Here is a 20,344-nt window from a genome sequence, read left to right on the forward strand (position 1 = left end):
ACTTTCTTGCCCCGCATGGTTATTGACACCATGAAAAGTGTATTCCAAAGGTTTATTTTTCTGGGTTTTCACTGCTTATTCCTGACCTTCTCTTTACAAAATACGTTCATGAAGTCAGACTCTACAAAATTGTCCTGTTTGCTTTATTTCAAGCAGTTCAGTTCCTCAGTGTCCACAGTTACAGTCAAACATGTTACTTGCCACTGAGCTTTTGTCACTGGATATACGTGCACTGAAAGTACCATGTGTAGCAATTTCTTTTTGCTCTTCTCGTGAGCTGAAACATACTTGAAAAGGAAAGGAACCCGCTTTCTGAAGCGCGTGGTTACTGCTGTAGTTACAGTGCCTCTGTATAGTCTCAGAGGCGAATGTGACTTGTTTCTTTAGGGCTTATACGGAGAAAGCACTGATGAAGAACAATATAATGAAACGCGGCTTTATAAATACATACTTTTTTGATTTTTTTTTTTCTCTAAAAAGTAATGAAGTGAGGAATTTGAGCAATTGAATGTTAATCTAGTATTTTAATGATACTTGCGATTTTGCTTTCTTTATGCCTTTCTCCACAAGAGGGCAGCGAAGTCTAAGATAAAACATGTCATCTGTTCCTAACAAATCCACGCTATGCTATTTTTAATGGGGCTGTGTTCTCCCCCCTAACCCATAACCTGGAAGCAATGTAAGGGTTTTTTTCTCTTACTAGTTTACCAAATTCAGGCGATGGTATTTAAGAGAAAGAGCTTGGTAAAAGGATTGCCATGTAAAGAAAGAGTGTCTAATAGTGCCAAAGGCTTTTATTAAAACTTAAAACACAGTTGGTTTCATGCCTGCCTACATTAGGAGTTAATCTACCCAAGTAAAATAGAGTAAGAAGCAATAATACACGAGGAGCTAATGTTGTGCTCTCAGAGCAGAAGTGGACGGCTAAAACCCAAGCTCTGAAGGACTTTTCTTCTAATTAAAGTTCTGTTTAAGATTTACAGGACCATTAGATATTTTTGTTTGTTCCTGCGTCTGTTCGGGGTACTTTGTGAAAACGCTGTTCTGCATTATCATAGCAGAAAAATGATAACCAGGTTAATAATTTTATGTTAGCATTGAAGTGTCACTGCATATCCAACTAAGTATTTTTCTACTGAAATTATATTTATTTGAAAAAATCATTGGTAGGTCCAATAAGGTCTGATTTAAGACAAATGCATGCCAAGGCAGCATTTAATTTACGATATTACTTTACATTTCACTGCAGTTTGCAAGATGAATGTACATCGACGCTGTGAAACAAATGTGGCACCAAACTGTGGAGTGGATGCTAGAGGCATAGCTAAAGTTCTTGCAGATCTTGGAGTCACTCCAGATAAGATCACTAATAGTGGGCAGAGGAGGAAAAAGGTAATATTACTATTTAGCGTCACATAAAAAAGGAGATAAGTATGGATGTATTGTAACTTTACTAGTTGGGGTTCAATCCTGTTTACTTGACTTGCACAAGAATTTATTTTAAGTCAGTACAGAACTAAGACTTTGGCTTTGGATTTATAAGTGAAAATTACCTATTCTGAATTTTTATATGAAATTTATTTTGACCTGCTATAATTTTGCGAACTTAAAGTCTGTATAGAATCTGGAAGGATCTCCCTTTTTTACTTTTGAGGAAAGAGATTTGACAAAGAGACAGTGTCTGACACAACTGTTCATAAAAAACTTAAGTGTCTCTGGCTCAGAATTGGCATCGGATAATTGATTGATTGAGACACAGCACTACTCCGTAATGTTGTAAATGCTCATAAATGAGCAATATGGTGATTCTCATGAAAAGGAGCTGTTTGCTGGATGACAGTTCTGGAGTTGTTATCACTATTATAGGAAGAAATAGGCTGTTCTAGAAATAGAACGCATAGGTCACCCCAAGTACGTCCAAACCTGATAGACTTATTCTGGATTGATGATATGTAGCCTGGATCAGAATTCGGCCTCGTTTTCTATCCCTATTTGCATGATTGTGACAGCAGACCCATTGCTGTCACTTACAGAAATACGCAATTTTTACCATAATTTCTTAAAACATTGACATTTGGTTCTGTTCATTTTCCTGATTTTTGCACACTTGGATCCCAGGTACACTGTTTTAAAATTTTACAGAAACACAGAACAGTCAGGAATAAATTAATTGATCTGTGACTCCTGGGAAAAGATGTTGTCATGTTGTTACCGCATGAATTAGTTTACAATGCTTGTTGGTACTTGTTGTAGTTAAATATATTTACTGGATAGATTTCTACACAGGCACATGGTGACTATACAAAACTTTCCCACTCACTGGGTGTACTTATTACTTTTAGTTCATCTTGAGAACCTATTTTTCTTTAAATGGATGGGTCTTTCTCTGTTTATATTATGGTTTCTATTTGATGTGATGCCATCTACTGTATGCTTCAGGTCCTGACAGTGAGAATCTATAGGGGTGGAACATCTTGACTTTTTTTCATACTTCTACTTCTGAATTAATGTTGTTAAACTAAATTTCCTCTTGGCATGGGAGAATCTCATAGCTGAGTACCCCTTTGGGAATTGTTCTTAGCTAATTGCAGGTGCAGAGACTCAACAACCAGTTCCTGGAAGCGCATCATCAGAAGAAGATAGGTCAAAGTCAGCACCCACTTCTCCATGTGATCAAGGTCAAACATCTCTCTTTTTCCTAACGTATATTGTTACATATTTTCCTTCTTTATGAGGAGTAAAAAAAGCTATCAGCACCACCCTCTGTAGCAAAAAATCAATGAAGTAGTTACCACCGGAAAATAAAGAACTTGAATTTATGAACTGCAAAAACTTTTTTAAAAGACCTGCTTCTCGTGTTATTTAAATCTTGAAAATAAATGGCTTTTAAAGGGAAAATTATAAAACAGTCATCTTAAAATATTGTTAAATTTACTAGATGAGTCCATGCCTAGCCCAATTTCTTTATCTAAGGAGGTTATATATTTTGATCTGAGAGTGAGAACATTTTAAATAGTGCCACAGAACTTGAGAGCCTTTATCTATCTGAAAAGCCTCTATCTGTTAATACGTTTCTGAGATTAAATTGCCTCCTTTCAATTCTACACTGAACATTTGATAATAAAAACTTATAGAGAGTTAGGCTATGCTAGCATGTCTGTGTGGTCTCTAGAGCCTTTGTAAAACCATGTTTCCTTTCAGTGATTTTTTGCATGCTTAGATTTGGAGACAAATATTTTAGTCTTGACTGATATGATCTGATTTCATTAAGCTGAACAGCGTGAGGGACAGAAGCTGTATGTCAGCAGCACTTTTTGAATCTGATCTGATTGTTGTTTTTAAAAATCAGAAGGCTGACAGATATCTTATGTACCATCATGTGTGTAAACTGGTGAATGAAAAATCTTTACACCAAGGCATGGGAAGATAGGTATTTTTATGTCAAATTCTTTAAAACTTATTTACAGTTGAGAAGTTTCTCACCCTTATTTTTAGGGAAGAGACTTTCAAAACTCCATGATAATAAGTACTGTAAGACCCCAAGTACAGAACTGATTTAAATTTGTCAACTTTTTGGTTTCACAGACAGCATGTTGGTTAAATAATATTTTTTAAATCTCTGATGTTTTGCTTAAAATAAGAACAAAGAATTTGCTGAAACTCTTGCTTAAATTTCCCTTTTGTAGCTGTCCAGTAAAGTTGTTGCTTCCAAGGCCTTCAAGCAGAAGTGCTACACAAGAGGTTGAGGCAGACCCTGAGGTCCATTAGTCACCAGGACTCGCTGTGTTTAGCATTGAGAACCCTTCAGAACCATTTAGCAGATCTACACAATTGCTGGTTAAAGTGGCATTAGGAAGTGGTCAAATACTTTATTGGCAGGTGTCTGATAAATGCTGGAGCTGAGTAAGACGCTCCATTCATGTTGACTTCAAGGACTGGGACGCCCAACTATCCTTTGAACTTTGGAAGATACAACTCTAAAATACTTAAGCAGGAAGATGAGTAAGTGCTGCAGGAAGATAGGGATATTCAAAACAAAGTACTTCTCTGTGGTACAGGAACACCCAAAATCACTAAAACAACTATTTGGCCACTATTCTGACTTATCTGTCAAGTTTTGGGTATGTCATTCTCTAAGGTTCATTTTAAAAGGCCACCCTTCCTGTTAGAGCAGGATTTTGGCAGATTACTGTAAGGTGGAGAAGCAGTTTGCTAAATATGTATTCTTAACCACAGAATGCCCTACGCAGCATTCGGGGATGATGAATGGCCCTTCTCAAAACCGATACAGACTAACACGGGCTGTTTTTCTGGTGATTGGTTAAAACAAACACTTTTTCTCACATTTCCCCAGAAATCAAAGAGCTGGAAAACAACATTAGGAAAGCGTTATCATTTGACAATCGGGGAGAGGAACACAGAGCAACAGCTACAACGTCAACAGACAACCAGCTGAACAAACCTGGGGAGAACGGTGAAAATGGGGAGGTCAAACAGGCCCAGAACAAGCGAATAGGCCTTGAAGAGTTCAACTTCATCAAAGTATTAGGGAAAGGCAGCTTTGGCAAGGTGGGTAGCTTGTTTTTAACTGGTGTGCTGGCTTTTTTTGACTGTACTTCTTTGAAAGTATTCATAGTGACATTCAGAAAGTGCTTCCATGCCAGGGCTTTCCTCCCATTCTTTACCCATTGGGTAAAAGCAGCTGTTACCCCCACATATCAGGAATATCAGCCTCCTGATCAGCTGGTATTTTCTGTGCTTTAGCTAACTTTGTTAACTAGGGTCAAGCCTTTTGAAACAAAATGTCAATGTTTCTCTATTTCAGGATATTGATAATGAAGACATACATACAGTTACATACATACTGTTCAACAAGATAATCAGTTGTGGTCAAGCAGGAAAAACAGCCCAGGAATAATGCTGTGGAGTTCTGAGTTCATTCCCTTTCTAGATAATACCCAGTTCAAGTTTACTTATTTCACAGAACAGTTTGTGTGCTTGTTTTTCCTTAGTGGGTGTGTTCAGTGCTGGAGGAAGCAGACCTTAAGCATTTCCACTCAGATACGACAAGTGCAAGAGACTTAGACAGCTGCCCAAAAATACCACGTATGCGGCAAAGATGTAACTTGCCAGATTCCTTCCCACAGTAGGGAACTGATGAGGATGGAAGGGTGTCGTGGTTTAACTCCAGCTGGCATCCAGAACCACGCAGCCACTTGCTCACCACCCCCACCCTGAGTTGCAATGGAGGAGAGAATCACAAGAGCAAAAGTGAGGGATAACTCATGGGCTGAGACAACGACAGAGCAAACTGCCTATTGGAAGCCACGCATGCGAGCAGAGCAAAACAAGAAACCTGTCCACTCAGCCATCCCCAGGAAAGCAGGGCTCCGTTTGTGTAATGGTCACCTGGGAAGACAAATGCCATAATTCTGAACATCCCCCCTTTTCTCCTTCTTCCTGCAGCTTTATATATGTTACTGAGCATGATGCCACACAGTGTGGAATAGCCTTTTGGTCAGTTGGGGTCAGCTGTCCTGGCTGTGTCCCCTTCCAACTTTTTGTGCACTCCCAGTCTATTCACTCGCAGGGCGGTGTGAGGAGCAAAAAAGGCCTTGAGTGCTTAGCAACAACTGAAAACATTAGTTGCACTATCAGCAGTGTTTCTCATCACAAATCCAAAACATAGTGCTACACTAGCTGCTGTCAAGAAAGCTAACTCCATCCTAGCTGAACCCACGGCAAAAGGACATTGCTGTGTTTACAGGGCTCATGGATTTTCTTTTCACAGTGCTGTGTACCATGGAATCAAAGAGGAGGACTGAAGTATGAATCTGTTTCACAAGTACAATCATCCTTCCTTCATATACGGGAACTGCAGATGCAGAGGGGCAGGGCTGAAGCATTTCTTTTGTCTCCCTGTTTACTAATCCTTTCTCTGAAGATTACCCTGGCTCCAAGCCAGAACTGACCTTAAACAGAGTATAGGACTTGAACCTTAAACAATAGTAGTAGTTAAAATCAACAGCTTTAAAGTGCCCAGAGTGGTATGTGGGATTGTATATTAAGTTCATTACACACAAATCTCACTACCAAAAGTGGGAGATAAAAGTGGGAAATAAATTTCTGTTTTATATCAACTTCCTTCTGTTTTTAGTTTTTGAGAGCTCATAATAGGAGCTCATTAAGATATTTGAATGAGGGGATAAAAATTTTTTATATTCTGCATTCTTTACTAACAAACAAAATAGATATCATCTGTTTCACATTTAAAGAATACCAGAGATGTCTTCTTCTAAAATTACATTACTTTGCTTTTAATTTTATAAACATACAACTTAATTCAGGCAGGTATGTAACTGTCTTTGTATTTCCAGTGCAGTCAAGCTCATATGCAACCCTGCATTTATGGTATCTGTCGTGCGTATGTAAACAGAATTTCTGTTTGGTTTAGGTAATGTTAGCTGAGCTAAAGGGAAAAGATGAAGTATATGCGGTGAAGGTCTTGAAGAAAGATGTCATACTTCAAGATGATGATGTAGACTGTACAATGACGGAAAAGAGAATTCTGGCATTAGCACGGAAACACCCATACCTAACACAACTGTACTGCTGCTTCCAGACAAAGGTAAGCTACATGAATCTTATACTGGTTTGTACCCAAGGAACAGTATTCATTATTTCCAGAATAAGAGACAGCAACATAAAAAATACGGCAATACTTCGAAAATATCTCTGGGAAGTTTTTGGCATTTCAGCAGTATTGAGCAGGAGTACTGGCTGCTGTTAAATAGCATAAATACTGTTACCTTGTAAGTACCAGGAGATGGCAGTAAATGAGTTAAAAAATTAAAAACCACAACACATGCATAAGCCACAAAAAAACTACTGAGGTGCCATTTTCTGGATTTCTCCTGTACATTAATATGGTGTATCGTTTGTTGAATTAACTACAAACATTTTTAACATCTAGTATTCAGAGTGAAAATTATAAAATGATTTGTCAGAAATGAGATTATGGCAGAACACTCATCTTCTCAATTTTCTTGTGCTGGGTAGTATACATGTTCAAAAAGAAAGGAAAAAGATATACTGCTGATCAGGTAAGTTCCTATAGTGCTAATGTCTCCCATGTGCTTGAGGAGCAGGGAGAAGGAAAGGCAGAGAGAGCCGATATCAAGAGCCTGTTCCCATGGCATGTTCCTTTTTGGTAATTTTTCATACAGAATTCCTCTTCATAGCACATGTTTTGGATATACTGCTTAAAAGTTTGGATGTTTTAGCCTACTCTAGGATTTCTGAATCCAGTCAGTCAAAGTGCTTGAAACCAGTTGTGTTCACAGAGTATTTCTGGTTTTCATGTTTTAGTCCCTTATTTCACTCTTGTCATTCAGATGAGCTGACATTTTTTTACCTGTTTATCCAGAAACCTTTATGGACAAAAAAAAACCCCACAAGGTGAATCTGTATTGGAGATAGAATGCCAATCATATATAATTGAATTTACAGAAGCATCCGTTATTTGTGAAATGCCTGATAAAATGTTTACTATTTCAAAGCACTAAGGTTTGAACTTTTGCCTGTTGAACTAAATACAACTTTTGCCTGTTGAACTCGTTTCAACAGGATGAGTTTTTGACCTGTAGGGAATAAGTTTAAGCGTTAGTATATATGTAGACATTAGTTTATATGTGTGTTTTAAATAAAACACTTGAAAATCAGTCGGCTTCCTTCAAACTTCTGGGTTGGTTTTTTTTTTTCTTTCAGTAAAACACTAGATTGGAGTGTCTGAGTCAATTTAATGGATAAGTTTTGCAGATTAAATGAAAAATTAGCATATTGAGCGAAATTCAGAGTTGCTAATGGTGTGTATGAGTATATGGGTGTGCATGTATAAATACATACATATTTACATATTGTAACAAAAACTACGTATGGCACAAATGAGCAATTGCAATAATTGTATGTGTAGAATAACAGAAAAGCTGTGACTAAAAGATCTTCCAGCAAAGTTGTCAGGAAAGATAAATATGGCAGTGGGAAAGCCATAGGAAAACGGCTAGTAGGATCAAGACTATAGTGTATTCAAATACTCAAATAGCAAATCTGTAGTATGTTTATACAGTTCTTAAAATAGCGAAAATGCATTAGCATTTTATACGCTTTGAAGCTGACATAAAAAAAAGCCCAGGAAGGTGTGTATACAATTTATGTCTACAGAGGATGTTTCATGTGCTCAGACTTTCATTTAATTTGAATATATGTGTGAACATACACTTTAAATGTTTTAACATATTGTTTTAATATCTATAACTAGAATTGAGCATATTGTTTCAGATGAAGAAAGTGATAAAAAGATTGTACTGGGGTGAGGAATAAACTCTGAACAGAGAGGCACCTTCAGGTCTAAGGCAGACCGTACTTGCTGAAGTGTAAATTACAGTATCACCAGCCTTATGTGAATCATGTGGCAGAGCATTGGTAAAGATCAGTTTTACATTAAGTGAATTATGGGAGAAGATTCTCCTGCCGCTTCACTGGTTTTCTGGACATTTCTTTCATTTTTTTATTTCTCATCTGTTCTCCCCTCTTTTGTATCATGCTTTCTGCCTTCCTCCTGGCTCTTCAAAGCCTGTCATCAAAGTAAGATATTCAGAAGAGAATCTATAGTTTGTGGCTTTGATTGAACTCAGAGGAACTGGTAATTATGTGATTTATAGTTACAAGTCATAGGCTAGTGACTCTTATCAGACAACCAAAACTATACGTAGTGATACCCAATCAAATTAAAAGTCCACAGTTGAAAAATTGGAGGATTTTTTTGAGCATAGCAGATGAACAATTTGCAAAGAACTCTCAATAAAGAAACCAAAAAAACATAACACATGTAAAAGCAATACATCTGCTAAAGCTATAAATTATTTATGAATGACAACAAATGAAAATGTACCAAGTAAATTAGTCACTGAATGATTTGCTCAGGTTCAGTGGAAAAACAGGTAGAAAAACTTGCTTGAACAAACATGGTCTGTGGTTAAAATAGCTTTACTGAGACAAAGGCTATTGTACAATAGAGTTTAAAATGTGTTTAACAGTAGTGTCTAGTTACTTACACTGCAATTGTATGCCGTCCCACAACTGCTGTACTTTGCAGAACTGGTCCTGGAATTAAATTTTACATTTCAAGTAGCCCATATTTGTCGTATACACCCTGACTCAGTGGCAAGATTGACTCAGTATTCATTGTCAAAGCACTTAGAGGTTGACTTTTGTAATGAGATTACTTGCTTTGTTCCTCTTCCACAAAAATGTGAATGTATGAGCTCTGCTTTATATATTGCAATGTTTTCCTTCTGTAATAAGGTGAAGACACTGCATAAAAGTTGCCTAATACGCTTTTTACAGTAAATATGCTTTGTTATTATTTGTTTTTTACATGGAACAGACTTTTCATTAGTATCATTTACTAAATTATAGTATTATTATCACAACAAGTAGGGGGTCATATTTAAAATTATCTTGGAATTCAGAAATCATGCCAAATACTGGCATACCTTATGCACTAATGTGTTTTTAGCCCTACATATGTGAATTTACTTATAGCAGTCCTATCTAGCTTCCATATTTTAAAGGAATATTCTTGGGACTGGTACTTCTCATGTTCCTTCTTAATCCAAAAGCTAACTTTGATCAAACCAGTTTGCTTTAAGCTCATCAAAAACTGAGGCCCCAAAAACCTCAACATTCTGTTGAGTTGTGTATATATTCGAATATTGCACTTCAGGGATTGTCTTGCAGTCTTCTGCAGTGATCTGGAAGTCGAGAGCTGGGTTCTGCTCCAGAGCTTGGGATAAAGTATGTGGAGCTGATGTATGATGTTTTGTTTGCAATAGTTTGAGGTATGAACTCCGGAACCCAGTCCTACACGTTACAAAGAATGTAAAATCTACTGGCAGGACTTTAGCTGATGCATGTTTTTACGTGAAAGGAGCTCACGAGTTTTTAGTGTAGCATATTTTATAAAACTATGTCACAGTTAGATAGTATTTTTCAACACTCCTATACTCTGGCAGCGTTTCCCTTCTTGTTCTGCCAGAATACGGTCAATACATCTATCGTATTCAGAAGTTTGAGTTCTGTTTTGCTTGTGATCTGTCATCTGGGATATAAATGAAGAATACTGGATTCTGTGTTCGGCACTCCCATAGTGAAACTTGCCCAAGGCCTAGCATACAGCGTACAGCGTTTTTGTAATAACTGACCTTTGCTTATCATCATCTTGGATTTATTCGGGACTTCATTGTGTCCTTTATTGAGAAAATGTAGGGCTTTTTCAGGACTAGTACTGTTTACATTCTTTTTTCAGTCTTCCTCCTATCTTCTCTTATTCTTCTTCTATGTGCTGGTTCCTTGTGTTTCCAGTAGGGATTATCGTACCTGACAATAATGGTGATGCTGCCCAATTCCCCACTCCAGCGTGCTTTTCACTCCAACCTCATACCATGCTTCAGTGATCAACTATGGAACAGTATCAACATTAGGTTTTATTGATAATGCTTCAGGCAAGTGACTGACAAAGTGGGGTTAAGTATTTCTAGAGCTATTTTCACTGAAGAAATTCTTGTATTTGTGGTACTTAATTCACAGTTGGAAGTTTCAGAACTGTGAAAATTAAAGTCTTTTAATGGAAAGTTGAGATTCTACCAAAAAAAGGTATAACTAGCTTTGCTTTATTTCTCCTACGCCCTTGTCAACCTTCTTCATAGTACATAAAATTTTCTAGACCTTTACCCTGTGAGATACAACACATATATGTGCACATCCTATAATTTATAATGAATTATCCTAATAAATACTTTAGAAATAAAATGTTTTTAAAATTAAGGCAGTGAAAGCCTTATGCAATAATTACTTATAAATTTAGAAGAGTAGAGAGCTACTGATTCAACGTCTACCATTTGCTTTTTTTATCCAACTTCATGAAATCAGATAAATTGGTAACTAGTGCTCTCCTGCTCTTTTCAGAGTACTATCTTCAACAAATTGCTTTGTACGCAGACATAGTAGAGACTACTATTAGCACGGAGCAATGTTCCTGTTGATTGATAGTATTGCATAACTTGTAGAGGACCCTTAGTCAGCATTATAGCTATTTCTATTAGAGAAAACAAGTAATTAAATAAAGGATAGAGAGAGTCAGAAAGTCAGTTACTACAGGTAAATAGTTAGACTTATCATAGAATCTTCATGATTGGAATATCCCACCCATAATTTTTTTTTTTTCCCTTACAATTGTCTGCATGTCAATGCAGCATACCTATTCATAGCATAGCTCCTGAGCTGACATTCAAGGCCATTCACTTTTCCTGTGTTCTGGTGTTGTAAGGTAGAGATTAGCCACACTGCGGTGGCAGAACTGAAGTACATCTAGGAACAAGCTGTAGTGACCCTATGATGCTGATCCCTTAACTGTTATGTTCTATGTAGTGGCTTACGAGTGGTTTATCCTAGATTGTGAGTACTGTGCTTCAGGTACTATTAATTTCTGCAGATCTGCATGGTATCTAGCACGCTCTGGGTAATCCTAGAAGGCTGGTGTTTGTAAAGCTAAGACGTTGGAGATTTTGTCTCCGTTTCAGCTGTCACGTCACGATGTTCCTTAGTGATTTTTGGCAAATCTCTGAACCTGCTTCTGCATCAGACCCCTCTGTAAACGCCAAGAGTAATCAGTCCTTCTCCTACTCTAGGCTTGCATTTAAATGTTTCCAAGGAGGTTTTGGAAGTCCAGTGGTACAGTATTATTACAATGTACGAAGATCGGCAGGGGAAAGTGCAACATTGCAAAAGGTGTAAAATGGAGTTCCATTTTTTAAAGTGGCTTGTTTTATTTCTGTAATAAAATGTAAAACATCAAAAAGGAAAGAGAATCATATGCTTATGATGTCACAAGTCATGCTTTCTAAGTTAACTTAAGAAGAATCACTGTAGTATGTGAGCGAAACTGTATTTGGTAATGTAAAAGCAAGTCTTATTTTTCTTACGTGTATTTGTACAAAAAAGTAAATGTCTTCTGTAATAATAGCTCAGAGGAGTGTCATTTATGATATACAGTGCAAATTAACCTAACTGAATGGCCACTGTTGCATTCATCTGGGACTAATCAAAGGTTATAATCCATTTTATCTGGTATTCTTCTACTTTTGTTGCTAAGCAGCTAAAGCCATTATGCAGATATTGCTATATGGGTGTAATCTGTTTAGCACAAGTTTGCATTGCCTTTTATTACTGATTAGTGTCAAATTAGAACTTTTTAGGGCCCGATTCTGTTCATTATTATTCTTGCTTCAGTGGATTTGTACATGTGTGGGACAAAAGACTGAATTAGCCCCTGTATTTTTAGCTACTTCAGTGCTAAAATATTTTAATAAAAATTTAAATATAAAATTATTGACAAAGATTTCTTAATAATAAGTGTTAACTGGTAAAAAGGTAGAATAAAATGGTAGGTAAGTATGGAACAATGTTATTTATACTGTTTATATTGTGGTATCTTTTTATATACATTTATGCATATTTATATTCAAACTCAATTTTAATATTTTATTTACCTATATTGTTATATATGCATACACACAGAATATGTGCAATAATAGCTGGTTTTTAATTCCTAGCTGGTTTCTACAGGCAGTTCATATCATAAGAAATGAAAATGAACTGATATCGACCCATTCTTCAGAATATTTCCTGAAGCACTACAAATGAGAGTGGTATCTGGTGATGCTTTATATATCATACAGTCAAGAAGTCACGTAAATACGTGAAATTTTGGTAGAATAAGGTTTTTCAGAGATCTGGGTGCTGTATGTGTTGAATTTAGATTTCCTGTTGACTGCTACACAGTATTAAATACATTGACCGTGATCATTGTATTGTCTAAAAGTAGACACTGTGGTCAAGAATAGTTGGAACGGTGAAGCTGATGATTAAATACTGTAATCATTGTCTCTCACACACACAAGCCCCTGTTTCCAGCATGATGACCCGGTTTTGGGAAACTTGCTATTATGCTGCTCAGTTATTGCTAGCTGCTCTTAAGGATTATTAAAGCCTGGTTAGCTCACTGAAGATTCATTGTTCACATTAGTCCTTTTAGTGTTAAACTTCAAGTCAGGCTATCAGTGCAGCCAGGCTCATCAAGGGCCCGTAGGAGAAATTACTCCTCCAGCATCAATCAGAAGAGTCTAAATGCTTTTCTTTCAGACAGGAAAGACTTATTTTGTGATGTAGCACCCAAACTGAAGAGGACCCTTTCACACCCTCTCAAAGCTCGGGCTTGTTTCTAGTTTGCATGTATAAAAGTGAGTGCTGCAGCTGCAGCTCCATGGATTGCTTTGCTGTAACCAACTGAGGCCTTGACAACCCCGGGAATAGTCCCCGAGTCCGCATCTGTGACCAGAATTCACTGCAACTGCTGTCATGAAATAGGTGAGGGCAAGCTGGAGTTTGTACTGATTTCATTTGCTTTGGTCCTCATGCCTGCATGTTAGGGTTTTAAAGTTAACTATGCCAGTAGTTCACTGTGTTAGAAACATCTTTGTAGCCAAGCGTAGAATTCAACTTCAGGATTTTAATCCTGATATGATCATGTGCAGCCAGGAGGTTTCTGGGATAACAGGTGGAGCTAAGGGCCTTTTAGGTACTGGTTTCATATCTCTTGAACAGAGTAGCTGGAACTACATATTGCACACTTTTTCTCTTGAGAAAATGCATTTCTACAGTTGAGGCACGTTTGAGGGGGGGAATTTTCAGAATATCTACCAGATGCTTTGCCAGTAACTTTCCTGGCAAGTCTGTCTGTCTTGCACATCATGCTTTAGCAGAGATCAAGGAGACAAGAGTATTGTCATCCAAACAGGGCGAAGAGGGTAGCAGACTTTGAACAGAACTGGAGTAGACCCAACATTTACTGGGTCCACAAAATCTCTGTATGAGCTTGCACTGTGGCTGTGTTAAGATCATGTTGGTTGGTTCCTCATCTGGCATTCTTAATCTTACACCATTTGTGGGAATGGAGTACTGTTCCTCAGCCAGCAGGATAACTGAACAATGCTGCTTTAAATGAAACCCTGCAGGTCAAGGCTGGATTGTGTCTTTTAGTTTAGTTTCATCTTGGGAAAGAGGAGTGGGAAGGATATAGGTAAATCTGCCTTGTGGCAGCAGACTTTGAGAGAAATGTGCTGGATTGGTTTGTAGCAGGATCTGTCACGCTGCAGCCGTGTGCTGTGGCCCTCCTTTCTGTACTTCCTCTGCACCTCGAGACCATCCTCACACTTGGTGTGGGATCCTCCTTTTGGACAGAAGAGACCTGAGTACATGACCTACATGAACCCGCTGATCCTTTGTCCTAGCACCCTTCGTGCTTTTACTTTTATTTCATAGTTGTAAAGCACTATTCACAATTTGCCTCTAATGGTTTCATTATAAAAATGAATTTTTAAAAATAAAACCTATCTCTAAAATAAGTGGAAATGTAATGCTCACATGGGTAGCTATCAGGATGCCTTGTTTGTGCTAGTTAACTGTTTTAAATGCTATTTAAAGAAAGCCTGTTTTACCCAAATGGTTGTGGGAAAACATTTAATACTGTGTTTGTTAGGTGTTGCTCTTACAAGTAAACAACTAATGCACCCCAAAGGAAGAGTCAGGAAAACGGAAACTGCATGTAAAATTTGATTCTTCTGCTGCTTCTTTTCTAAATGCAGGAAATGATTCTCTTTGGAATTCATTTGGGCACTTTAATACAACTTTTTTTTTTTTTTTTTGTAACAACAGTAAGCTTAGTAAATGATAATTGTACACGAGAGAATTTCACCATGGGAAAGAAGTGGAATTTACAAAACATTTGGGTTTTCATCTTTACTAAAGTTTTCATTGCTTTTTTTGGCATGTACACATGGTAATTTTAGTTTTGGCATATCACGTCTTCTGCACCATGCACCATGTGTGAGGTGGGACAAACCTGACTAGGGTATAACTGAAATTACACTTTATCTCTTCTTCTCAAAACCACACCATCAGATTATTTTTACACTGTTAATGGGTGTTTGAGAAGATTTAAGGGAATCCAATTTATGCCATTTTCTCTCACTTGTGGGTGAGTACTTCTAGCAGAAACACACACAGCTTTTTGATGGCAGCAGGGTTTACTCTTGCCTAATTACTGCAGACTGAGTAGTGATGCCCAGCCTGTAGTCTCATGCTTGTGTGTGGGGAAGTGTGTGGAGACCTTCTTTGTGTTCCCATGTAAGGTGAGCCCAAGGCCATTATGTAAGCTGAGAAGTATTCAATGCATTGTTTTATCTCCTTAAAAAAAGAAGACAAAGAGAGTGATGTGTAGTGTAAACTTAGCGGTTAAGAGAAGTGACTCTCTGGAGGAGAGCGAGTGGTGTGTCACTCGTGGGCCTGTGAGTCCACAGTGTGTCTCTCTCTGCGCCAGGGCTGAAAAGCTGTATGAAAAGTATATACAACATCCATTAATAGTAAGAAACAGTAAATGTAGATCTATGAAACATGTACAGGTAAATTGTATCTCATCATTAATGCTTTCTGTTCTTTTCTAGTTAACTGATCGGTCATTAAAAAGTAATTGTTCAGAACCAAGGAAACATGAATAATAAAGACTCCATCCAAGTCCTGGCTGTGTTTATTGATATAGTAGTTCATAAGAATGTAAAAAGTGTTGTTTAGCAATTGGGAGATCAGGACAGTGAACGTTAGGTTTTGGACTCTGCTATTTCATCTTACAGCCAATGGCTATGAACTACTGTGAAACGCTTTCTTTTTCCATTCTCCACTTTCCATGTCTAAAAATGTGCATAGTCACCCTTAAATGAGACTGAAAAGAGGGAAAGGGCTGGGAATTTTAGCTAATGTTCCTTTTCATTGTAAGTAGAATCTGATGATTACTGAAGCATGAATTATTTATATTGTCATCTCAGAATTTATGCCACTAGCATGTCTGTTTTATCATAAAACTAGTATAAAACAGTGTTTTAAATTATTTGCCAAAGGGAGATCCCATGCTTAATTTGCTCACAGTCTTTCTCCTCCTACACAGTGTAGCATAAATATTTTGCTTTTCCCACATTGGGTGTACTAATGCATCTTTTCCTGCATCACACAGTGTATTTAATAACTGTAAGTCTCTTTCCCCGTGCATAGCGACTCTCTGTGTGTATGGTTAGCTTTGTTGTGATCAGACCACTGTGTCCTCTAAGGACTAATGAGGTTTTGTTGGAATGGTATGACTCTCAAAAATAATTATCACCCAATGACACTACTTTAAAGAACTTAAATAATAGCAGTAACTATGCTAGAAAAAATCTTTCTTCTTTTAAAGGCAGTATGTTATAAGGGAACTGAATGTTTACGGAAAGCACTCTGAAGGTTAACTTACAAACTCAACTACTTTAATTGTGTATGGAATAATACCAGCTAGTAGTAAGTCTACGTATTTCCATAGACTAATTTTTAAGTTGTGACCTAGAGAGGCCACCCCATTTTATCCTTAATACATCCAAGAAAGACCCAGTTATAATTCTTCCTTTCAGAGTATGTATACCTTGCCAAGTATCCAAGAAGGAAAATTGTCCTTTTATGTACTTAACTTTCTATTCAGCCGATAGAGGGATAAAAGGGATTGATTTCATAAGCTTCTATAAATACGTTTTTCCAAAAATCCTCACAGAATCACACAAGATAAATAAATTCAAATACTCTAACTGATAAGTGATTTCTTGAAAAGTCTGTGGTGGTACTTATTTTCTCTTTTCTGTCTTTAGAAACCCAATATTAAAATAATCACGCAAAATTCTGACACTTAAAAATGCTTCCTGATTTGTACAAAAAACTACACCCTGAAGATAAGACGCACTGTTTTCTTCTGTGCTGCTTTACTCATTTTAGAGGGTTTGGATGGCTTAGATAATGGCAGAATTTTGGATAGTGTTTCCTGTTGTCTGACTAATTTATACTTGTGAATTGCCAGGGTTTTCATGCTTTACATACGCTTTGCCAAAAATTAATCATGTTCTGGAAACAGGAAAGTATGGAAAATAAAGTAGATACAATTAATGCTTTTAAAGGTCACTGTTGCATTTATAGAACTACAGAAATCCAGACAGTGAAGAGAGGTGTATGAATAATGACTTTCAATAGGTATTGAAAAAGCCTGGCTCAGGTAATTCATGTTTATAATATAGAACAAAAAAATCAGTGTGTGGTGCATACACAGATTAATGGAGATTTTTATAAAGGAAGGGTTATGAAAACATGTTGAACAGAGAATGTTATTTGTAGACTAAGGATTTTGCATATATTTATCAGTTTTCATTAATTCTCTGTGGTCATGTAATGTTTCTCTTGAAACGTGAATTTTAACCTCTTGCTAGATTCCTTTCATCCTCTTTCAGAAAGTTAATTTGTACAAAGGGCCAAAGAAAAGGCAATACCAGGCTCTGATCTCATGATGGACTACATAAGACATACTAACGTAAAAACAGCCAACGGCTTCTTTGGCCCAGTATCCTGTCTCCAGCAGTGCCAAAGCAAATGCCCCAGAAGAACGTAGGTACAGGGTAAAGCGTATCATGATATTTTTCCAGAATGCTATCCCAATATCCGGAGATCAATGACTTGGACATTTCCTGAGCCAAAGATGGTGGTTTTGCATGTAATGAGGTGGCACCTTTGCACATCTTTGTGGGAAGCATTAAAAGTGAGAAACTATTTAGGAATGTAAATGTTGGAGAGCATTGTGTTTTGCTCTCCACCCTGGAGTGGAGAAATCCTTTTAATACCACATCCGCAAACGGACAACCCTGTAGTGCGCCATAAATATTTATACCGTTTCTATTTAACAATATTTCTGAAAGTAGTGCCTATGCCACTAAAAATCTCCAAACTGATGTAGCTGCACTGTGTTTCTCCATCATCTTCTACAGTAGTGAAATAATGTATTTGATCACCTGGAAATAGCAACTAAATATACTGAGGTTTTTCAGATAGAAAAAATCAGGATTCCCTACAGGTGTTTTGATATGTGTTTCCATAATTATTATGCATACACTAGATAAAAAAAAAAATATTACATGCTGTAATACAGGTAAATACCATGTAATAAATTAGATAGAACAGTTCTCAAATTACATTTTCCATCACTGAGAGCTAAGGTACTGAAAGAAAGAGGTACGTGTTACGGGATCTTGTGCTTTCCCATCAGGAACATAAGCAGTGAACCACAGCTGGCAATGTTATGCCAGAGCCAAAAGGGCATCATGCATAATGCATTAGATTTAATTAAGAAGCATGCCAAAGAGTGATGCCATCCTCTTTCAGATTTTCGGTCTGCAGTGTTCCTTTGTTGAATTTCTGAAGTAGGATTGAAATAAAGGTTATTTTAAACTTATTTCAACCACTTTTTAACACGTTCATCTGAGCATTTCTTAAAGAAAAGACAGGGTATAGAAAACTCTTCCATAAATGAGGATAGCTGTGTTGGATATATTGATGAGCATAACCCATGGATTCATTTATGGACCCATACAGTAGGAGAACAAGTTCTAAAAGAGAAGTTAATTAGCTTCTTTGGACATCGCTTGTTGTATTTTTAGACAATCAAAGAGTAAAAATAAAATAAGGCTCGAGCAGGAAAAGGGGCTGTCATTAGGGGCTTAAAATTCAGTCTAGCCCTGTCATGTATTTAACTCCTGGAAAGTCCTCTTTGGTTGCATTCAGATGTGAAAACCTTGGTGGTCATGTTGCCGAGGTCTCATTCACACAGGCCTGTGCCACATGTTCACTTTGTGCATTGCATATATAAACATCCCCTTCATGCTTGCCCTATTCAAGAGCAAGTCCTTTAATGGCAACTTCTCTATTGCAGCAGTGTCAGAAAGGAAGCTTGGAGAGCTTTTCTAGTATAACGAGAAACGGGAAGATCGTATCTAATGAGATTTCTGGATCAGAAATGAGGGAGTTTTAGATAGCAATCTGAATTTAAAGAGGCTTAAGCTCACCAAACCTCTGAACTTTTGGAAATTTGCCATGAATCTGTGGGAAAAGTTAGGAAAGAGTTGTTGCTGGGTGATATGCCCGAGGAGATTAACTGCTTTCCACAGTGCAGTTTAATGTGGTATTATTATATAAAACACTCGAAGTGGTTCAAATATCCCTTGGGCTAACATGTAATCTCAGCCACATGTGTAACCCAATATCTTGAGTATTGCTTCACTCTGCTTTTTAACTGGATTTAGACTGATGATTTGGGTCTAGGAAGCCACAGGCAGCTCCCTAGAACCTAAAATATCACCAAGTTCAGGCTTTGATACACAATGCAGACTTCATTAAAATTCGTTAACCATTATCTGATTGCACAGTGAATATCATTCAGTAAATAGCATTGGCAGAAAGGAGGTTTATTTACTGGCCTCGTCCAGGGAAAAGTAATGTTTTATCCATTAGTAGTATGTTGGTTTTAAAATTGTTTACATTCTTTGAGGAAATGTGGAAGCTACTGCTTGAAGAGGTTAGAGGACATATAAGTGTATGGGTCCTTTTTGAAAATATTCTTGAAGCAAATGCTAAATTACATTATCTTAAGTAACAGACAGCAGAGAGAACATTGTGTCTTGGCAAACTGAATTTACTGTGTTATATTTGAATAAAGAAATCTAAACTATGAAAAAAGTTCCGAGATCTTATCATGATACAGTGAAGAATTATACCTTTTTTTTTTTTTTTTTTTGGTCCTACCCACAAGTTTTGCTTGCAAGTTACAGCCTTTGTCAAATTACTGATGGTCTCAGAAAGATAAACAGACTACAAATAAAATTATTCGAGGGTTTAGGTAGAATGCTTAGAAGGTTAAAAACACGATAATCTGTTAATGAAAAATTCTGAGGTTTTTAATTATTTTTCCTTTTCCTTCTTTTTCCCTGTAAGGGTAGATGTCTGTTAATTTAACAAGCTTTCCTTAAAGCTCTCCTTTGAATTATGTAAATTGTTGTCCCATAGAAACCTTACGTTATAAACTTCAAAGGAGTCTCACGAAGCCTCGAGGTGAAAGTAGGGGAAAATTTCAAAAAGACCTTCTCTCCTATGGAACTAAAGACATGGGAAATTGTGTCAGTACAGCTGAAGTTTACTTTGAAATGCTGGGTTAGCACGACCACAAAGTACCGAATGGGAAGCTTCAAATCACTGCTGGTGTACTTACTGAATCACAAAGGCTAGGTTCGTGCAAATTGTTACCGCTGCTCTTTTGTTCCTAATTCCAGACAACATT

The 20,344-nt window shown here is 37.2% G+C and overlaps 1 protein-coding gene across 2 annotated transcripts in view; it reads left to right on the plus strand.

Moving 5' to 3' along the window:
* Positions 1–20,344, plus strand: part of LOC134512836 (protein kinase C epsilon type) — a 115,367-nt gene that overhangs the window by 6,573 nt on the left and 88,450 nt on the right. For both annotated transcript variants that reach the window (XM_063328632.1, XM_063328634.1), the window contains exons 5-8: positions 1,250–1,392; positions 2,582–2,678; positions 4,355–4,569; positions 6,455–6,628. In XM_063328632.1, coding sequence (XP_063184702.1) covers positions 1,250–1,392; positions 2,582–2,678; positions 4,355–4,569; positions 6,455–6,628 — 629 coding nt within the window. The remainder of the gene's footprint in view (positions 1–1,249; positions 1,393–2,581; positions 2,679–4,354; positions 4,570–6,454; positions 6,629–20,344) is intronic.

This window comes from Chroicocephalus ridibundus, chromosome 3 (genome assembly GCF_963924245.1).
Source record: "Chroicocephalus ridibundus chromosome 3, bChrRid1.1, whole genome shotgun sequence".
Classification (NCBI taxonomy): domain Eukaryota; kingdom Metazoa; phylum Chordata; class Aves; order Charadriiformes; family Laridae; genus Chroicocephalus; species Chroicocephalus ridibundus.